Source organism: Ochotona curzoniae, unplaced genomic scaffold, assembly GCF_017591425.1.
Source record: "Ochotona curzoniae isolate NIBS_2020 unplaced genomic scaffold, NIBS_Ocur_1.0 scaffold_4701, whole genome shotgun sequence".
Taxonomy (NCBI): Eukaryota; Metazoa; Chordata; class Mammalia; order Lagomorpha; family Ochotonidae; genus Ochotona; species Ochotona curzoniae.
Window position 1 is genome coordinate 65,056,558 of NW_024467122.1, and position 20,606 is coordinate 65,077,163.

Genomic DNA, 20,606 nt, shown 5'->3' on the forward strand with positions numbered 1-20,606 from the left:
ATCCTGTTACGTGGTCTTCCCATTGCCGAGATACACAGAGGAAGTGGTCATCCCCTCATCCTGCTCTCTCCCTGACTCATACTCCAGGTATACCAGTCCACACATGTGACGCAGAGGGGTGAGGAGCACCTTGGGAAGAAAGGAGCAAACTGCTGTTCAAAATGCATTGAAGACAACACAGACGCGACATTCAGTGCACAGAAGTCGCGTCTGCTGGAAACTGCTAGTGGGCAAGCCCTTCACTCTCTGTAAAGACATTCATGAAAAGACTCTCTACCAGGGGAAGGACGGCAACCATGCAGCCCTGTCACGCAAGCCAACTGGCAGAAGTCAATGGAGTGACACTGCAGTGGGCGGATCCCTCTGTCTGTCATCCTGGCATGGCATGGCCAGGCATTTTATTTCACTTTGTTTTATTTAATGAGTTCATTGACTGTAAAGAGGGCTGATCAAGGAAATAAAAAAGCCACACTTTTTTTTTCTTGCCTTTAAGGGTCACCATTGAGATGAGTAAGGTCAGAAGCCCCTTTAAAGTAGCCTGAAAAGCAAGTGGTCTCTCTCAACTTTACTGTGGTGGGACATAGGAAATCTCAAACTTCACTGAGATCAACAGACAGGATTTGCATTTGTACAAATGAGCAAATGTTACAATGATGAATGATAAAATGAAGAATTAAATAAATGATTTCCCCAAAGTCTTTCAGTAATTATTTGTGTCTGTAGGTGATGTTGTACTTTATGACATAGTATTTTCCAGTTTCACTACAGGAAAGCTAACCCAACCCAAGGATTCCCCCCCCCCCCCCCCCTTTTTTTTTTTTGCTTCAGTCTCCAAAAGCCTTAAGGCTTATTCAGGCCTGGTTGCAGCACTCACTCAGCTGTCTCAGAGGCCTCCTGCCTATTTAAATAGCTCCTCTCCTATTTATTTTGCACTGCTTTTATCCCATAAGCTGTCTCTGGGCCTTTCCAATACAAGCAGGAGGATTTAAATCTTAATCAATTGAAATTTGAATAACAGAGACCATGGGGGCTTAGGAGAAGGGGTCTTGAATTATTAGAAGAAACATCTCTATTTCCATTCTCCCATGATGTCTGGGCTATACACATCGCTGTAAGATCAAGGTCATTGATAATAGAAATAGTGACTATTGACATAGTAATATGTCAAGGGCATTTGTTTTTCATGCTTAAGGACTTTTATTTACTGTTTCCCCAGGCCATTCTTGGAACGGTTCCTAAAAGGGTGGAAGAACAGGTGCTATGCTCCCCTTACAGCAGAGCAGACTGAATCACTACAAGACTTACACATCAGAATGATAGAGCTAGGTGGTGCTGCCAGGGCTGGAACTCAGTTTTTCCTTTCAGCCCTCCCATAAGTGGGCCAGATGGCTTAACATCTGGGCACCAGCAGCAAGACTCAATCTCCTTCTAGTTAAACCTACGGAAGTTATCTTCTCAGAAATAACAGCTTAGATAGGGAACATCACTGAAGTCAAGACTCATTGTATTCTAAAGCTCGCTGAAGAGGCTGCTCATCCATTCAACCAGTTCTGAGACTAGAAGGAACACATGTGAGCAAAGCTCAGGTGCCTTCTTCTCAGACTCTTGTTATTCTGAAGGAAGGAACGAAAATGTATAGAGCCTTCCTTAATTATAATTTAACATCAAAATATTTCTCCTGTCATTTCTCATCACTCATAATTCTAAGGAGTTGAATTTTGAGACAGCAGAAAAGCAAAAAAAAAAAAAAAAAAAAAAAGCAATCCTAGATACATCCTAACATGAATAGAAACAACAACAATAATTAAAAAGGCTTACCTTGCAGCCTTCACATGTAATGACACCGTAATGGATTCCTGATGACTTGTCTCCACAGATCTTGCATGGAATAATTTCAATTTGAGCTGCAACAGAAGCACGCAACCAGTTAATTACATTTTCTTTTAAACACCTTATAAAACTGTTCCCTGATCAGCATTTGTATAGTGGAAACTAATAACCTGCTAAACATTATACTGCATTAACTATTCATTGCTGAACTGTGAGGGTCCCCCTTGAGCCCTGGACTAAATTATGGCTGCTCGTTATATAATAGCTTTTGGGTTATTAAAATGGGTCATTTGAGAAGGTGTTTCAGAACCCACAGGAAGACTGGAATCAGCATTTCAAAGCTTCAAGAACTGGAGAGTTCGCAGTTCAGGCCTCAGAGCAAAGCAGATCCTAAGATGTTTCCTCCGATCTCATTTTCCATCATTATTTCTAAAAGGTCATAGATCTGTCTTGCCTGAGCACTGTAGCTCAACTGGTGGAGGGGAAAAGACTCCAAAAAGGTCTCCTTAGGAAAAGGATTCAACTGAAAACATGAATAAGTTACAGACGAGCTTAACAATTTCTCATCTTTTTCTTAAAAATTAATACTGTTGCCATGTGTTAAAAATTTAATCCATTTGTGAATGAACCAGATCTTCCAACTCTAAAATTAATATCCTTTCTGTATTTAGTTATGATCTGACAAATAGGATATGTTGTTCCCGAGCTCTTGAATTTTGGAAACGAATTTTCTGGCTCGGCATGCATATGTCTGTTGCCACCTGATTACTGAAATCAGGCTGGAAGACTAACCAAATCATTACCATGTGACACCAGCATTCTCAAACATGACAAAGCAATTTTCTAAGCAAAACATTGTATCTCAAGTAGAGTTCAAGCCAAAGTGAGGATATACACACTAAACAGGCCAAGCAAAGTACCCAGATCATTTATGCAAACCAATGTGATGTTAAATGGAGATGACTAAAACCGAAATGTGTTAAGGAAGGCAGCGTTCAATATTCCATTGCACCAAACTTATGATTTTCCATAGTCTTCACCACTATATATCATGTCAGATGATCTACTCTGTACACAACACACACAATGGCAACTGTTCATTTTCATATAGCTTCTCCTACCTTACAGAAAGCTATGCCCCAGCCCATACTTTGTTCCAATGTAATCCTGTATGCCAGGACAATTTGCACTGATTTGGGGTTTCATGCAAGGTTGTATCCCTTACCCAAGAACACACGCAAGCTACTGGATTTAACTTCATAGTCAAACCTGTGTAGCTCCAACCCATTTTGCTGGGTTCAAGTACTTTGGTGACTTTTCCGGGAGTACCAGCTTTTTTAGACGGAGGGTCTTTTTCCTATCATTTGTCTTATTGAAACACTGAGGGTTTTTTTGTTTTTGTTTTTTTTTTTTTTTTTTTTTTTGCTTGTCCAGATTTAGAAATTGTTCACAACCTCACATCCGGGGCATTTCCCATACCTGGAGGCTTTTTAATACCCCAACAGTGTCTGGTATAGTCTGAGTTATGCGACTTCATCTGCTTGAGCTGGCATTGAAAAAAAGCTGTCACTTGCAGCTCTGCCTCCTCAGTGTTACTGCTCAGCCTGACAGCTTTAAGAAAAATTCCCTAGGAAATAATGAAAAATAGCATTGCCTCATCGGAAGGCAAAGATTTGAGGCCTAACTGCAAACAGAGTTGGGGTCAATGTTTCTCAGAAATTCCTGAATGCTAGTGGGGCTAGAGAATTTCCAAAAGGTGGTGGTGATGGAGAGTTCTTGCCTCGTATTCCTCACGTTCATTACCTGGTCTGGCATGAGAACCAGCCTTTCCCACTTTGATGTTTAGAAACGGAGCAACAGGCAACACAAGGTGCTGGGAAAGGCTCTTAAACAGAATTCACATTTGAAATAAAACCAAACACAGTACAGTTTCTGTTGCTGCCTCATTCCAGCGAAACGTCTTTATATCCTGTAACTTAAGTCAATATCAAAACCATCCAAAGGCAATAAAGCCACACGAAGGCTAAACCCAGGCCTTTCAAGAGTTATGCTCATTCCATCTTTAAAAATGCAGAGAATAAAGCATATCCATGTATTCCTCTAGGAAGACGTGAAGGGTCTGTGTGAGCCATACGAGCTGTATACGGATAGGACTGACAATGAGCGATTGTTGCTCAAAGACTATGATTGGATTACCAATGAGCAGTGCCCTGAAGGTGCCTGGAATAATCCTATCCATGAGGAGGTCTGCTCACGATGGAGGTGGCCCTGGGAAGACCATCCTGGCTCAGCACGTGTGCCCTTGGAAGGACCTGTGGTGAGGCGCAGGGGACAATGGGGATGCAGGTCGTGGCACAGACCCCGTTTTGATGCTGCTACTACATAAGACCACTACTAGCCTAAGTCAGGCTCCTACACCTTTGGTCTTTCAGCCTCATTTCAGCTCCCAGAGTCTTTGAGACCTGGAGAGGACCCCTTAGCTGAGCAGGTGTCATAAGAGTTATAAGAGCCCAGAAGCTAAGAATGAATGGACTCACTACAGAAAGATGAGCATGTCCAACCAACTGGCCATTCTCCTGGACCTTTGTCCCCACTGTGTCTGTGGGTTAGCTCCTGGGGGTGGGGCAACACTGGCTGGAAAAAAAAAATCAGAATTGGAAAGACATTACACAGCAACGGGGCTGGAAATGTTTCTCCACAGCACGTTCAGGGAGTCTGATTGGTCAGATGCAATCACACTGGCAGCATCAGCCCAGCATGCCTCTCTTATCTCGGAAGACAATTTCAGGTGCAGGTGCTCTTCAGGAAATGACTAAAATCCACCTGTTCCCAAAGCAAACCCTCTGTAGGCGAGCTGGTCACACGTATTGACATTCCTCGAAAGCAAACATCTGCAGACTGGAGCAGGGCACTGAGCCCTCACTTCAATCCAACAATGAACAATAAGCCCTCCCCCCTCGCTTTAGTCCATTTACAGCATCCGAATGAACCACAGAGTAGAGAGGAAAACACGATGCAGTTAATGCCTTGCACACTTAACAGAAAGGCAGTTGAGTTAACAGAAAGGCAGTTGAGTCCCAGAAATTTGAGTTTTCAATCCAAAGAGAAGGACAAAAATCCCTGTACTCTTTCATCCCACGGGCTTTTCCATTTTCTACCAGACAGTGTTGTGTCTTCTCAAAATAAGCTGCTTTGAACACAAATTATGAGTTTTGGCCCATATACCCAGTGCACACATTCACGCAGCCAGCATTTCAAAGGCTGAGTTCTGTCAGACACCACAACTGTCAACGCTCACAAGCATATTGATTAAATTAGCTCCCATCCATATTCATCCCGGCAGAGAGGTTTATTGTGTAGTGGAATATGTGCGGCAAGACGCACACGTCTCATCATGAATTGGCTTCACAATGAACAATCTTGCTATGAAAAATTCTCATTTGCCCGCATTCTCAGCTGTGTCTTCCTGAATCATTTGCACTCTCTCGTGCCCCCTCAGTAATTCAGGTGGGCCCTCTCCCTACTGCACAGTTGACAACAAGTGCCAGCAGGGCACCCAGAAGGTCCCCAGAGCAAGGGTGCTAACAAGCCCAGGGCTCACTGGCCTGGGATGTTACAGTGTGTTTTCTGGGAGTGACACTGTGGCATAGTGGGGAAAGCTGCCACCTGCAATGCTGGCCTCCTATATGTGTGCTGTTTGAGTTACAGCTGCCCTACCTCCATTCCAGGAGAGTAGTGCAAGATGGTCTGAATACCTGGGTCCCCAAATCCACGCAAATCCATGTGAGAGCTGGATGAAACTGCAGGCTCCTGGATTTGGACTGGCCCAGCCCTGACTGTTGTGGCCCTTAGGAAAGTGAAGCATTACACAGGAGACTTCTGTCTGTCTCTGATGCTGTCTTTCAGATAAATACATCTTCAAACAAAGTGCACTTTCTGTTCTGAGAGGGGACTGACTGCATGAGCACTGGCATCCTACAGACAACCTGTCACTTCTGTTGGGCAGTCATGATCCTTTGCTCAGAATCGAACACATTCCCAATGATGAACATTTAACAGGTAACAGGTGCTTCAGAAGGTCAGTAGGAACACTACATTGGAACATAAAGTTTATATAGATACTGAAAAGTTGAAATGCGTGATTGGAAACCGTCATCCTGTACATTCTGTGTGAGCTTTGTGTAGTTCCCTAATATTTGTGCTTACAATGTGTTAGGCATCATCTCACTCATTGCTGTCATCATCATTAACATCTGTATTTTTTTCACTGGCAAAATGAAAGCTCAGAGAGGCTTAGCAGCTTGTCAGAGCTGGGAAGGGTAAGGCTGGTCTGGACATGGGTTTTGTGAGCTCAAGGGTGGTGGTGGTGTTTTTTTTTTTTTTTTTTTCCCTCCCCTGGTAATTTCTCATCCTACTTTTACTGCTGGGCTAAATTGACCCAATAACAAATATCACACTGCCCTCAGCATGTAATCATTAACCAAGGATCAAAAGATATTCTGTGAGTGATCTGGTTATAGGAACACACCATGCAGGGACCTACGTCAAGATCCCCGGCTGGGACTGAGCTGCCTGGTTTCTGACTGAAGATCAACAATGTGCTAAGCCATCCTTCTCTGTTTACAAGATCCTCAGAAGCACTTCTGTTCTCCCAGTGACCAACGCCAAAGCTTTACCACTATGAAGGCCGCCTGGACACACTGTTGAACCATCCCAATCCTCCTTTTCCACTCAATGACTTGGCATGTGACAGCATAGATACAATGGTTATATTTTCCCTACAGGTATTTCATGGAGAGAGAAGCACCTGGTGCTCAGTAAATACTAGTTATTATTATTGCTGCTGTTTATAAGAAATCCCAGCTTTGGATGAAATAATATTCTTTTCTCCATTCATCAAGCTCTTTCCCAACTGGGGAATAGAGCAAAGTTGCTGATCTTGCAAAAACTGTGACAGGCAGTTTGGAGTGGCTGCTACAGCAGCCCTTGGCCACAGCGGTGGTGAGCTGCCTGCAACATAGAGCATGTTACTAACAACAGAAAAAAAATCATTCATTCTGTTTTCCAAACTGGTGAATGTAAAAATAAACTAATTGGGCACTAAGTTTACTCCAATAATATCTCGCACTTTAGCTCACCTGCACAAACAGGCAAGCCCTGGAATTGGACTGAATAGGGTGAGGTGACTGCTGGCTTGCTGGCAAAGGACCAGTGGGCACAAAAAGTGGTCAAGGAAAAAAAAAACCTGCAATCTTGTCCATAAATCTGTTGACAGTGGTTTTTTTTTTTTTTTTTTTGTCCCCTAAAGGTCTGGGAAAATGGAGGGCTTTTCTCTTGCCATGTTACATATTTCTTTAATGTTTGAATTTTTTTTTTTTACAACCAGCATGTATTACTTCTGCAAGCAGAAAACCAATAAAGATTAAAAAGAAAAACCCCAAGGCATCTGATTTTATTTTCAGTAAAATGGCTTGAGTCCTTTATGGATTAGTCATTGCATTTTATCCCCAGTTCTGCACTGCTGGGGAATTAAAGGCTTCGGCAGCTGCCTGAGCGCAGGCCCAGCCTGCGGCATGTCAAGGCCGGCTGGCACACAGCTGCTGAATCCTCATCCCCTGGAGGGGGCCCCCGAGGGGTCTGTAGCCCCTCTGTGCCTGGTCACCCCCTAGTTTCCAGGCCCTCCAAGACGGTTGTGTGGGTTTTACACTGCCTCAGGGCACAGAGCAGAGCAGGCCAAAGCAGGTACTAACATTTCCTGTGGCAGCTTAGGGGGAGGGGTGTAGACTTCCCACTGGTCAGTCCACCCTTGGGTGGTGGGAGCACAGCACATCCCTCTACAGAGTGCAAAGATGCAACACTTCTCTCCCCTCGATCTTGGCTGCCACAGGGAAGTCCAGGACAACTTCCTCCCTGACACTGGATGTTCCCTACTCTAGGCACGTACAACAGCCCTGGGGCAGGGAGCCATGAGGTTCAGCTGTACACTATAAAATCTAATTTTCAGTTTTTTGCCCGGTGATTTTTTTTGGGGGGGGGGGGCTGGGAGAGGTAAAAGGGGATCCATTGCAAGGAATATCAGTTCTTTTCTTCCCTTGAGTCTGGGTTCTTGCAATGACAGTATTTAATCCTTGCTGAAAATCACCCAGGCAGATGTCTAATTAGAAAAGCCCTCACCCATTTGCTAAGTAGTCTCATAGTCACTTCTGGCAACAGGGTCAGTGCCTGGTGCCTGCAGAATTCTCCACACTTTAAAGGGTTCCTATCCTCATTACTGTGTTTTGACTTTGGTGCTCACAACATCCCTGAAGGAGGCAGGTGGGAATTATTAGCCCCATGTTACAGATGTGAAAGTTAAGTCACAGGAAGGTTGAAGGCTGTTTTGTCTATGTCTACACAGCCACAACCTCCCACTTCCATCTCTCAATCTAATCAGGATTAGTTCATGCCTCTGGATTTATGTTATCCAGCTGGGGTCCAATTCAGTCTCCCTCCCACAGCTGACTCCCTGGGTGGCCTCTGGCAACTCACTTACACCTCCACTTCCTCTACCTATAAAATGGGAGTAATTCTTACCTCCCAGGCAGCTGGTGGTAAATGACTGCTTCCAAAGCTCTTTGAAGATGAAAAACCTATATAAAAGGGAAGCTTTGAGAAGCCTTGCTGTATCATTCTTGGCAAGGCCCAGGACGCGGTACCCTTACTACCCAAACCAGACTTTGCCACAATGAGAGTAAGAAATGCATTGGGCTGTCATTCTCATAGGCTAGCTGGACTTGGTTTTTTCTTGTTTTGAATGGCTGGCTTACAAAATGTCCCTAGAGAGATTACAGGTCTAGATGTTTCTCAAATGGAACAATCACCTTTCTCTGACAGTTGTCAGGTACAGAGTCCCTTACAGGAACATCAGGCCAATGGCATAATTTTCACAACACAGCAAACATGCGTGGCACCCTCTGACAGCCCAAAACATTGGATCACCTTGGCATCTGATCCAAATCACCCATGCCATGGTAGCCATTGAAAAATAAAAGTCCTGGACATGACTGGGCTCCCCTTACCCCAAATACCATGCACCTTACCTACTGCTGACACAACTTCTGAAAAATGTGATTCTGATTTCTGACAAAGACTGCCTGGCTTTTCTAAAAATCCTTTCTCAAATGAGTACCACAGGTATAGGCCTACCAACTGTAGAGCTGTACTTCAAACAATTAAGAGATCAGGCATTTGCCAATCAAGTTGAAAGCTCAGCACATTTCAGGATTTGGAAGACTGACCATTTTCCCTTCAGTTTTTAGATATGTAAGACAGACAGGCCTGCGACGAGAGAAGCCCCGGATGAGAACGCGCCGCTTGAATTGTGAAAAGGCTGAGCTGCGTACGAAGCCAACGCATGCAGGATGCCTTGTCTCATGTGGCTTTCTGTGAATACGAAAGGCAGTTCTGACAGTGGGAACTGAATGTTAATCCTTTGTAATGTGTTTCCATCGCTGCCACAAGAAGCTTGCCCTGATAAACACGTCACTGTGCTGAAAGTCAAATGCAGATGAACGAGTTTGTCCCCAGACAAGGTGATTCTGTCAGATCACAGAGAAAACACAATTTCCACATAGAAAACCATAATGACTTTGATTTTTAGACCCAGTTCTCCCTAGAATTCTCCTGATACCCAGTAGTGCACAAAAGGCCCACCTTCAAGGCATTTTGACTTTTCATAACTATATTGTTGCTAACCAACCGCGAGAACACACTAGAAAGGTAAGAAGCCTCCTCAGACTCCATCCTGCTCAAACATAGAATAAATTCTTACCTAATCGACAGTGATGCCACTAAGATCAGCAATGCAAATCCTCTTCTCTTTTTATTTCTCCAAATCTAATCTCTGTATTTGGTGTAAACAGTAGAACATACTGGCTAAGAACTTGTGGGATTATGGGAAATCAAAGACCAACCCAAGGACCACGGAGACAGCTTTTCTCAGCTGGAATGCGGTACTTGTAAGACTCTAGGATTAACCCCAGTTTCTCAATCTATAGTCTTCAGATATTTTCTAGGACTACCTAAAACCCTTCTCTGGCATCATTTATTGTGCAGGTTAAATGTCATTTCATATGACCCGGAAAAAGAATCCACTTAATTTTACTAAGTGGTTAGATCATGCTCCAGGGAGATTCCTAATACCATCTGTTTCCCAAGGGTGACTCTTAATTCTGAATAATGTAGATTAAAAAAAAAAACTTCTGACTCAAAAAAGAACCACATCTAATCTTTTCTAGCCATCAACCTCACTCTAGATACCAATTCCTTTTTTGCCCCCTTAGCAAGAACAATGATACCGCATTTAGTGCTTGCAATGGGGTCAGCTATTGGTTGTCATTAAAGTTGTTTTGCACAACAGAAAATGTCTTTAAAACCAAACCAGATCTAGAGATCTTATCTAGATGCTTCGCAACCCAAATCATCAGGGTTACCCTACAGCACTTTGTGAGCCAATCCTACCTTATTCAAGTACCTGGACATTTTTGGTCCCCCCTTCCCCGAAGCTGACCATACAACTCTTCCATTTGCCATCTAGGATTTTGTACTTGCCTATACAAACCTCAAGCTAACTTCCCTTTCACAATGTTGGTATTTCAGAGTAGAAACTTTTCAATTCTTTTAAATGGGCATATATCATTATACAAAAGTGAACGTTTTTGGAGATGTAACTACAAATCGTAACAGAAAAATTTATTATGCACAATGGTTCCTTTAACAAGTAGGATGTTTATATCTACTTTTTCAATAGCTTCATTGGTTTGGTCCATTTTATCTTTGGCATATGGCATCATAGTTCAGTGAGTAAATCAAACAAAAATTCCTTCTGCCTCAGAACACTATTTAAATGGCCAAAGTCTCCTGCCTAAAAAGTCAAACCATTGACTGCTATTTCCAAATGACACATCCATGACTCCCCCCTACTTTTTTTTTCCATTGCAAAAAGCTGGATGAGTCAGGATGCACAGAAGTGGATCAAAGAAACAGGAATCCAGGTTATGTCATAACAGCTTACCAGGCAAACGAACCCATTGCTTCTTTCCATTAGCCAGGGTGGTTTTTTGAAGATCAGTTACTGCTCACTGAATAGTATGTTATTTAAGAAGTATTCCCCAACAAAACAAACTTTGGAATCATGGAAAAAAAAAACACAGGAAAATCTTGAAACTTTAAACCTTGAAAACACATTTATATCCCTCTAGATGAAGTCCCAGAAGACACAGAGGACAACGCAGTCTCAGTCTCAGGATCACAGAATCATGGCACAAAATGTTGTTGGTGCACAGCTGCCTTTAGTGGGTATGGATGGTGAAGAGGTTTGTCCCACAGCCCTATTCCATCTCAGTGCTGTCTTCCATTTCAAAAAAGTACTACCAACAGAAAAAAAAAAAGAATACTACCTAGAACACATCAGAAGTCTAGAACTTCGGATGAGAGGCCATTGGAATTGCAGGAAGTGTCACGAGCAATTTAGGCTGGCCAGCAGCACAAGTGTCATACTGTCCTATTAATCATTTCAAGATAGTCAGATCTGGAAGGATGAGCAACCAACTCCTAGAAGACAAACTGTTTTCTTAACCATCAGTTTCCAAGAGACAGCCAATAACATACAAACAATCAATACGATGAGTTCTAAGCCTTCAAGTATATCACAGATGTATTTCTTTTCTGTAGCTTACTGGTATTTAAAAAATTCTCTTCCCTAATGCATTTCTAAGACAGCCAGTTCAGCTGCACACAGAATGGACAACACAAACCATGTGCTCTTTCAAGTTGTTGATTAAAGAAACTGTTCCATTCTTAATTATATAGGCTCAGCCAGAGAATGAATAATAATATTTGTGGATACCTGGGGCACACAATTGCTTCAGCACTTGTTCCCAAAGAGGAACAGCTGGAGCTTGGAGCTACTTCTTAGTAGGAAATGGACAGAGGAAAAAGGCGGCAGCAGCAGTTAGGGGATACCAAAGAGTTGTGATACATGAGAAGGAATGCCCTGGGTAAAGCTAAGAGATTGTCAGATCTAACGTCAGAGCATCAGGACATACATGAACCCCAACACCACCTGATAAAAGTCACTTGTTTCTTCTCTTGAAGGCAATGGGTATCTTCAGTGTTTTCTCACGTAAGTCACACACTGGGGGTGAGGTTAAGAAGAATAGCCACAGGGGGGCGCAGTACTATCCTTCCTATTCTGTTTCCAGTTTCTACTCTTGGCAGTCCAAGCTGCTGCTTTCCCCTACAAACATTTCAGATGGCCTTCTATAACTGCCCTGTGTGTGTCTGTCACTTCAGACACTGAAAATGAGTGAGTGTGACTCTGTCACTGGAGTAAATGGAGTAAATGCTCAAAGTGAACCATTCACACACTTTTGTTCAGTACAGCAAGGGTTTGAAATCCATTTCCCAAGTGTTGGCAGTGCATTTCACATTAGATGGAAACACACGTGGATTGCTAACAGCTGCAACGCGCACCTCTTACTGCCCGAGCCTAAGCTCAGAATAGTAGGTCATTTCTAATGTCAATGGCTGTTACTATCCTAACTCACAACACACTCATGCATTACACACACACACACCCCCAAAGTGCACCTGCACACAAGTACTCTGGCACTTCAAAATGTTTATGAAAAATGGAATCAAAAGATAGGTTTAAAATTTTATTTATTTTTGTTGGAAAGGAAAATTTACAGAAAGGCGAGACAGATAAAGATCTTCCATTCACTGTTTCATCCCAAATGGGTGCAATAGCCAGAGATGAACCAATCCGAAGCCAGGAACCAGGAGCTTCTTCCAGGTCTCTTCTCCCAAGGTCTTAGGCCTCCTCTGCTGCTTTCCCGGGCCATAAGCAGGGAGCTGGGTGGGAAGTGGAGCAGCCAGGACACAAACAGGCACCCATGTGGGATGCCATGCACTTGCAGGTAGAGGATTAGCCAATTGTGGAGCAGGCCCCCAAACGTTTTTGAAATCTGTATACAGTTTTCTCCGACTGGGTATTTTCTCTGAGGTTTTTGAAGAGCCCTATCAGCGAATTTCAAATAGTCTGGTACAAAAACAATCTTTTATTTCCATCTACCATGAATTTTTTGAAGTAGCCTTAGCTATCACTCTTGTACATCATGCGCACATAAACATTCTGTCTCTCTCTCTGTCACACACACACACACACACAACAATGTTCATCCAGCGGAAAGTCCTACCACTTCTTGCTAGGAACTTATAACACAAGGCACCACACACATGCAGAGGATGCACACAACTTGTTGGTCTACTTGGTCTTGTACCACTCGCTTCATTGCAAAGGGAGTAAGAAGAAAAGAAAGAAGAGAACTGGGTTCAAACAAGCATCCACTGAGCAAACTCTTCATTCTGGGTTTGAATCCCTGCCCTGTCACTTACCAGCTGCCTGAACTTGGGTGCCTCCTCCATCTCTCCACGCTTCTGTCTCATTTTTTAAATGATCCCTGCCTACAAAGCCAATGCCTAGCACAGCCGGTGGTCTACTGATGTCAGCCATTATTATCACAAAACTCACATTTCCCATAACATGTAGTCATTCAAAGATGGAGAAAGAGCTCATTTCACACATGGGCCAAAGTCAAAGTTCTGCAGAGTATCCACTGGAACACTCTTCCTAGACATTCATCTCTCCCTTTTTTACTTGTTTTAAAAAATAATGTTCATTGTTAGTAATGAAAAAGAACCCCTCTTGATATCACACCCTGCCATTGTGGAACAGATAGGACCACACAATACCAGCAAGGTGTTGTTGATGGAACATAACATATTTTTTCCCTTTAGGGGAAACAATTTCAGTTTCAGCTGTGACAGAAGTAGGTTGTTAATTTCCTCTCCTCTGAAGGCCACTGATTGTCCCCTTTTCGTTTCAATCAATAGAGACAATGCCTAGGCGAACAGCAGCAGTAATTCAAATCTGTTCGACACTGTTGTTCATTTTTGCAAACAAGATGTTTGCCAACACAAAGCATTGTAGGACCTCAAGTTACACTGTTCCCCTACAGCTGTCTTGGATGTTAAGGACTGAGCCTCAGTCAAAGACCACCAGGAGACAGAGAAGCTACTGTGGAAATAAACCTGAACGGCACTATCAAAGTGTGATCCTCCCACAAGGGCCATCCCTGCCACATGCAGAAAAAGCAACGACCGGTGTGGAGGCTGGGGTCAGCCCAGGGTTCCAGGAAAACCAACCCAAATACTGCTTAGGACCTGCAAAGATCTTGCCTTTAGAGTCACTCCAACTCAAAGCAATCAATGAAAATAATTCCAAGAAATGGAGTCCAAAACCAAGAACTGATGCATAGCAAAACAATAACAATAAAACCCAAATAAACAAAACCCAAAAAACACTACCACCAACAACAACAACAAAATTTCACTCATTCCAATATGTGTGTAGACTTACAATGACTTACATTGAAATTCTGAATTGGACAGGATTTGGGGGGTGTGTAACCTTTGGTTTATTTTTTAAAAAATCAGTCATGCATTAAACACCATCACCAATGGCAAGAATGGGTAGCATCTAAAGAGGAATTGTAATCACTTAAAATATCTTTGAATGTGTGTCACAAGGGGAAGCCTGGCTGATCCTTACACATACCCAGGCTCCAGAATAAAAAATAATATTGTCTAGGGAAGCCAATTTTCTGTTCTTGGATAAGCTGATTACCGTTACCATCACCAGGTAATGCTATCAGAGACACATCAGCCCAGTCCAAACAGTGTTTTTGTTTTGTAAGTGTTTTTAGTGATTTTAAAGTCAGATTTTCAGAGAAAAAGAGCAAAGAGAGATCTTTCATCTACTTGTTCACTCCCAAAGTGGCTGCAACTGCTGAGACTGAATCAGGCCACAACCAAGAGCTTGGGTGCAGGGACCCAAGCACTTGGGCATTCCTCTGCCGCTTTCCCAAGCACATTAACATGGAGCTGGATCAGAAGTGGACTACCTGGGACATGAACGGTGCCCACCTAGCCCAGCCCAGGCCACTGCGGCCATTGGAGGAGTGAAACAGTAGATGAAGATCTCTCACTCTGTAACTTACTCACTTTCACTCTGCCTTTCACACATATAATTACAAAAAGAGAAAGAAAGAAAGCCAGTTTCTATACCTCTAAACAAACCTAATAGTGAAATAGAACAAAACAACCATGGTTCCAAAGATCTTCTCTTGGGGACAGCTTCAACGTCAAGACGAAGATTTACAGTGAATTCTGTAGTGCACTCTGACCTTGACCTTGCAGCCGTCTAACTTGAGGTTTGTGCAACCCAAAAGCAGAGAATTCTGTATAACTGCAGTGAGAGTGCTAAGGTGCCCAGGGCCAACTGCTGCTGCCTCTTAGGGATTTGGGACCTGGTGGTTGGAGGCAGAATACTGCTGTGGTTACTCTTAGCTCATGGGCATGACAGTCACCATTCCCTGCTCCTCTGGACCAAGAGTTTGCCTTTTGTTCTCCCTCCATTGTGCTCTGCACACTAACTTCCTGCCGGACAAATCTGCTGCTCTGGAGGCTGATAACTCCAATACCATTTGACAATGCACACTCTCAAGCTGGGGGTAATCTGGTAATGTCAACAGGCTCTGCAGATGTAGACAGAGGTCAGCCTTTGAATGTCTGTCATCATTACCACCACCACCATCATCACCATTTACATCACCATCACCAACTACTTGATTCAACTACTTGGCTGATGTTTCCCTCCAACCACCATGGACACCAGCCATGTGCCAAAATGAGGGCTGATCTTCCAAGTAATGATGTTGTCATCACCCTAAGCTACTCTGAACTACTTCCTCTGCAAACTACCTGTGTGCCAATGAAATGAGAAAGACACTCATTCTAAAGCCCTTGTTTCTGTCTTGTTACAAAGGCAAGTGACCTAGACTGGCCTTCTTCACCACTGTTTGTACCTCATTTGTATGACATTTTCAGATACCACTTACTTTTCCAGGAGACTCATGGCTGCTATGGAGAACACTAAAACTGCTTGCAGGGAATCCCAGAAGAACAGAAGTTACAGTTTAGTTTCATTGGCACAGATGTTCAACCTTCCCAGGTGACTGCTTTGAAAGGGGCAATGTCCATGTGCAACTATACCTCCTGGTACATCTGTTCAGATACAGTCGGCCTCATTGCTCCAAATCTCAGATTTTGCCACTCCTGACAGTATTGTTCCATTAGGATAGACTTGGTGCAAATTCTGATTGCACTGCTCATCATTGCTGCATTAAAATATGCCTCCTGATGTCATGCTCTGAAATAAATGAAGTTGTTTGCTCCAACTAACTACCTACACACAAATTAGAAAATTATATGACAAGGAGTTTAATACAGCCTGCAGCCGAGACACAGGTTATTACTGAAAGTGCTCATTGGGATGGTTTCTGGTTTCGCAGTAAAAGAAGACGACTTGAAAGGCCTTGGTGGTTTTGATGCTCTTCTGAAATGAAAACACTCAGTGAAGGCACAGCATTGGGCTGTCATTAATGTCAGCCATGCGGAAACGCAGGCTCCACGCATGCTGCCGTCATTTGCCTGCTGAGACCACGATTTTCCACTCTCTGGCATTTTGGGCATTGTGCTAGTTCTTTGCCAAGAGAAACTTTCGGTCAGTCTGTTCTAGGCAATCAAATTCACACAGCCCTTGTGAAATGAAGAGGTGGCCTGAACTGACTAGAGGCAGCCAAGTATTCCCATGGGAGCATCTACTTCTTTCCAACAGACACTTTGACTTAGAGATGCAATCCACTAGTCCTGGGAAGCAGGACATTCAGCACGCCCCCTCTGAAGGCCATAGTGCCGGTTCCAAAGAATGTGATGCATAAAGCTATCCTACCGATGGTACTTTCATTGCTCCTCTGGAATCTCTTGATAGACACAGCTCAGCAAGATGTTTTAGATAAAATTAGTAGGGACCATCTGTAGCATTCTGGATATTTAGAGGATATGCAACACCTTCTATGTTCTGTGTTGGTTGCCTGACTACCTAAACAAGCAACAGAATACGACACTTCATCCCAAAGTTATGAGGGGTCAGGATGCTTGCACTGGTGGAACTGATGGCCTATACTGGCAAACAGAGTCACCATGTACATTCTTGCTCAGTGAAATGAAGTTAGGAAGAGAATGAAATTGGAAGAGAATTGAGAAGTGTTTACTGTCCAATCACTAAGGTACATGTTTCTGAAGGTATGTTATTTCTTTCCTATTTATTGCCCGCGAATTAATCTAAGAAAATAAACAAGGCTTCAGGGAATAGGCTAAATAGAAAGTGGTACATGCTATATTTTTTGTTTCAAACATTGTAGGAACTTTGGATGAAAATAATTTTTAATGTCTCAGGATGCCACAGTTTTCAAATTTCTTAAGTGATAGTTTACAAATAAATAATCTTTTTATTTCACTAATTGAGAAATACCAGGGTGAATTCCCTCAGAAGAACAGCTTTTGGGTAGGTGGGGCCATGTGATGACACTCACACAATAATCTTTTTTTCTGTGTTTTTAAATTATAAATCCAAACGGCAGTGTCACCACTCACTCCTGTCTCCAACACACAATCAGCAACACACACGAAAAATCCCTATTTTATTGTAAAATAGCCATTTACACGATGCCTGTGGTTTTGTAAGTGGTTTTGATTTTCCTACATAATTTAACAAATGTCAATAATTAAATGATAAGGTCAATGTATTACAAAGATGTAAATGCTCATATATGAACTGTTAATCTTTTTTCACCAAACTCTTACATCGTTTTCTCTATTTAGTTCCTAGAACAATAATCTGATTTTTTTCTTCATTCCTTTTTTATGGAAGAACAAGCTGAAACTCAATAATCTACCAGATTATAGTTCCAAGAGAACAGGAAGACCAACAATTCCTCTCTCAAAGCTGTTGCCTTTGAACTGTTAATTTTTTTAGAAATTATTTTTTAAATCTTTTGTTTAAGAGGTAGACAGATCCCCCCATCCATGAGTAACACATCTCACACACACACACACACACACACACACACACACACACACACACACACACACACACACTCACTGATTCATTTCCCCAAAACAGCTTAATGGTTGAGAGAGCAGCCATGAATAAAAGGGGGGGGGGGGGACCTCAATCCAGGCCAAAGTATAGGAACATCTAAGTCTTTAAATTTACATGAGAATTTTAAAAATGTATTTTGAGAGATAGAGAATACAGTCCTACACTGGCAGGCACTAGGCTGGGCCCTAATCAGGAACCCAGAAACCCTATCTGGGTCTCCCACGTGGGTGACAGGGACCCAGCCACCAGAGTCATCCCTGGACTTCAGCAGGACTGTCCTCAGAACTCAAAGCTCCAACATGGGAGGTAGAACTCTCCACCGATGTCCTCCCTGCTAGGCCAAATGCCTGCCACTGGGGGGGATTTTAACAATGTGAGCTATTCATACTCAAGCCCAAAACACATTCCTCAAGAGAAATAACATGTAAGGACCCAGAATTTCTAAGTCATGTCCAATTCCCCAAATTCTTTTTGTTCCATCGCATCTGGAAAATATCAACTGAAGTATTATCTATTCTCCATCTTCCTCACTTGGATATTAGTGAGATTAAAATCACTGTCAGCATTCAGAGGGATCACTTCTCATCAGAAAATAATTTTTTTTTTACCTTCTTTGTTCTCCTCAAGGGCACTTAGAAAAGATGTTAATAGAGGTACATATCATCATGTGGATGACTCCCAAAAGAAAAGATGAAAGAATGTAAATAACACCATGCTAATTCTGAAATAATAAAAGCTCAATCCATGAATGGCTGAGTTCACGCACGCCTCACAACTGCACCTAACACAGTGCATTTTCAAAGGTGTGAAATGATTGTCACCACTTACAGAAAACACAAGAAGCACTTTGCAGAACCTTGCCATTCTTGTGACTCCTCCTGCTAATTGAGTTTGTGGGAACCAGTGGCCCTCCATCACATGAAACCAACACCTTGAGAAGACACCAACCGCTATGGATTAAGGAGTATCTTCTCAGACTTATGTCAGGTGATGCCACAGGATTCAATCAGTAAAATCAATTAGGATTTTACTCGCTACTTAGGCAACATGAACAAGTTAATGTATCCATGTATGGTATATTTGTGTGTAGTTCTTTTCTGCATTTGGAAATTACTGGTGAAAAAGATTAAGTGATTTGGGCCAGTGTATTGGCCTGTCCTCTTGATTATCTCATGTCTTTTAAGTAAAAGGAAGTGTGTACTGCCTAATAGGTCTACCACTCTGACCTCGAATACAGTGACAGATAAACAAGCAGCAACCAGTCACTTCTACAAAATGAGTTTCACACTCATTTTGGTCCCCGCTCAGTTCCCCTAACTTGGTTAACAAATATGGTTGATTATACTAAGCCCACTCTTTCTAAAGTTTAAAAATCAAGCATAGTTGGGGTGTATAGAGACCCATTTCTCTTCTCATTAATGATCTCACTAGGAGGTCACTACCCACACTGTCTTCAGTAAAGGGTGTAAAAGACCTTGAATAATTTGTTTGACTGCCCCAACAAGGACAACCTACTCCGTTCTCCTACCTTGTCTGGGTTACACAATAAAGGCAGGGCACTGCCTCTGGACAATGAATCATCGTTTTTGTTCTGTTTAGTGTGTTCTCAAGTGCTAGCCTAAACCTTTCAAATCATTCAGTTCTCAACCCATAAAGATCTCTGGGATTATCCAATCAATTCCTTTACTCTTCAGCCAAGCCGTCTAGAAGGGCACAATGGTTCAGGGAATGGTCCCAAGGTTCCCAAGCTGGGCTGAGACAGGGCGACAGCACCACCTACACCCACCCATTTTCCTAACTTCCCCATTTCACAGATGGAAAAACAGTATGATGGTCAACAGGAGTAACTCCTGCTGGAGAAGTGAACAGAGGTGGCATGCCAAGCTTGGCAGTCACAGAGGGCCTGGGGTTGAGGACAAGAAATGCAGGCTGGTTCCCAGGGTATCAAAGTGACATCAAGGGCCCAGCACGGTGGCGCAAGTGGTTAAAGGTCCTCGCCTTGCACGCCCGGGATCCCATATGGGCGCCGGTTCTATCCCGGCAGCCCCGCTTCCCTTCCAGCTCCCTGCCTGTGGCCCGGGAAAGCAGTCGAGGACGGCCCAAAGCTTTGGGACCCTGCACCCGCGTGGAAGACCCGGAAGAGGCTCCTGGCCTCGGATCGGCATAGCATCGGTCATTGCGCTCACTTGGGGAGTGAATCATCGGATGGAAGATGCTCCTGTCTGCCTCTCCTCTCTGTATATCCGCCTTTCCAATAAAAAAAAAATAATAATAATAATTAAAAAAAAAAAACACAAAGTGACATCAAGAAGAGATGGTGAGTTTTGGCACCACAGGCAGAATGCAAGGCAGGTGGAGGTGGATGATTTGCCAGGAATAGAGGGTCTCCAGAAGTCTAGCAGAAGAGAGAAGATGATTATATTAAAATTAAGCTGTGTTTGTGTGTTTTGTCTCAGCCCAGGAAATACGTGCACAGCTGGTGTGTCTACAGATACAGAAGCTTAACTTGCTTTTAAGAGTCTTTTTGGGTATCTGCCCCAGGGTTCACACAAAATAAAAGCCCAGAGGCAGCATTCCTAGCCCTCTTCCCAAGTCACCTGCTGGGACTGCCTGGGTCCATTCTTCAAAGCACTTATCACAACCTGCAACACTATGCATTCCTGAGCTGTCT

General features: G+C 43.1%; 1 protein-coding gene across 3 annotated transcripts in view; it reads right to left on the bottom strand.

The window, feature by feature from the left end:
• The window catches only part of RORA (RAR related orphan receptor A), a 710,565-nt gene that overhangs the window by 39,868 nt on the left and 650,091 nt on the right, over window positions 1-20,606 (bottom strand). For all 3 annotated transcript variants that reach the window (XM_040968720.1, XM_040968722.1, XM_040968723.1), the window contains one exon: window positions 1,819-1,904. In XM_040968720.1, coding sequence (XP_040824654.1) covers window positions 1,819-1,904 — 86 coding nt within the window. The remainder of the gene's footprint in view (window positions 1-1,818; window positions 1,905-20,606) is intronic.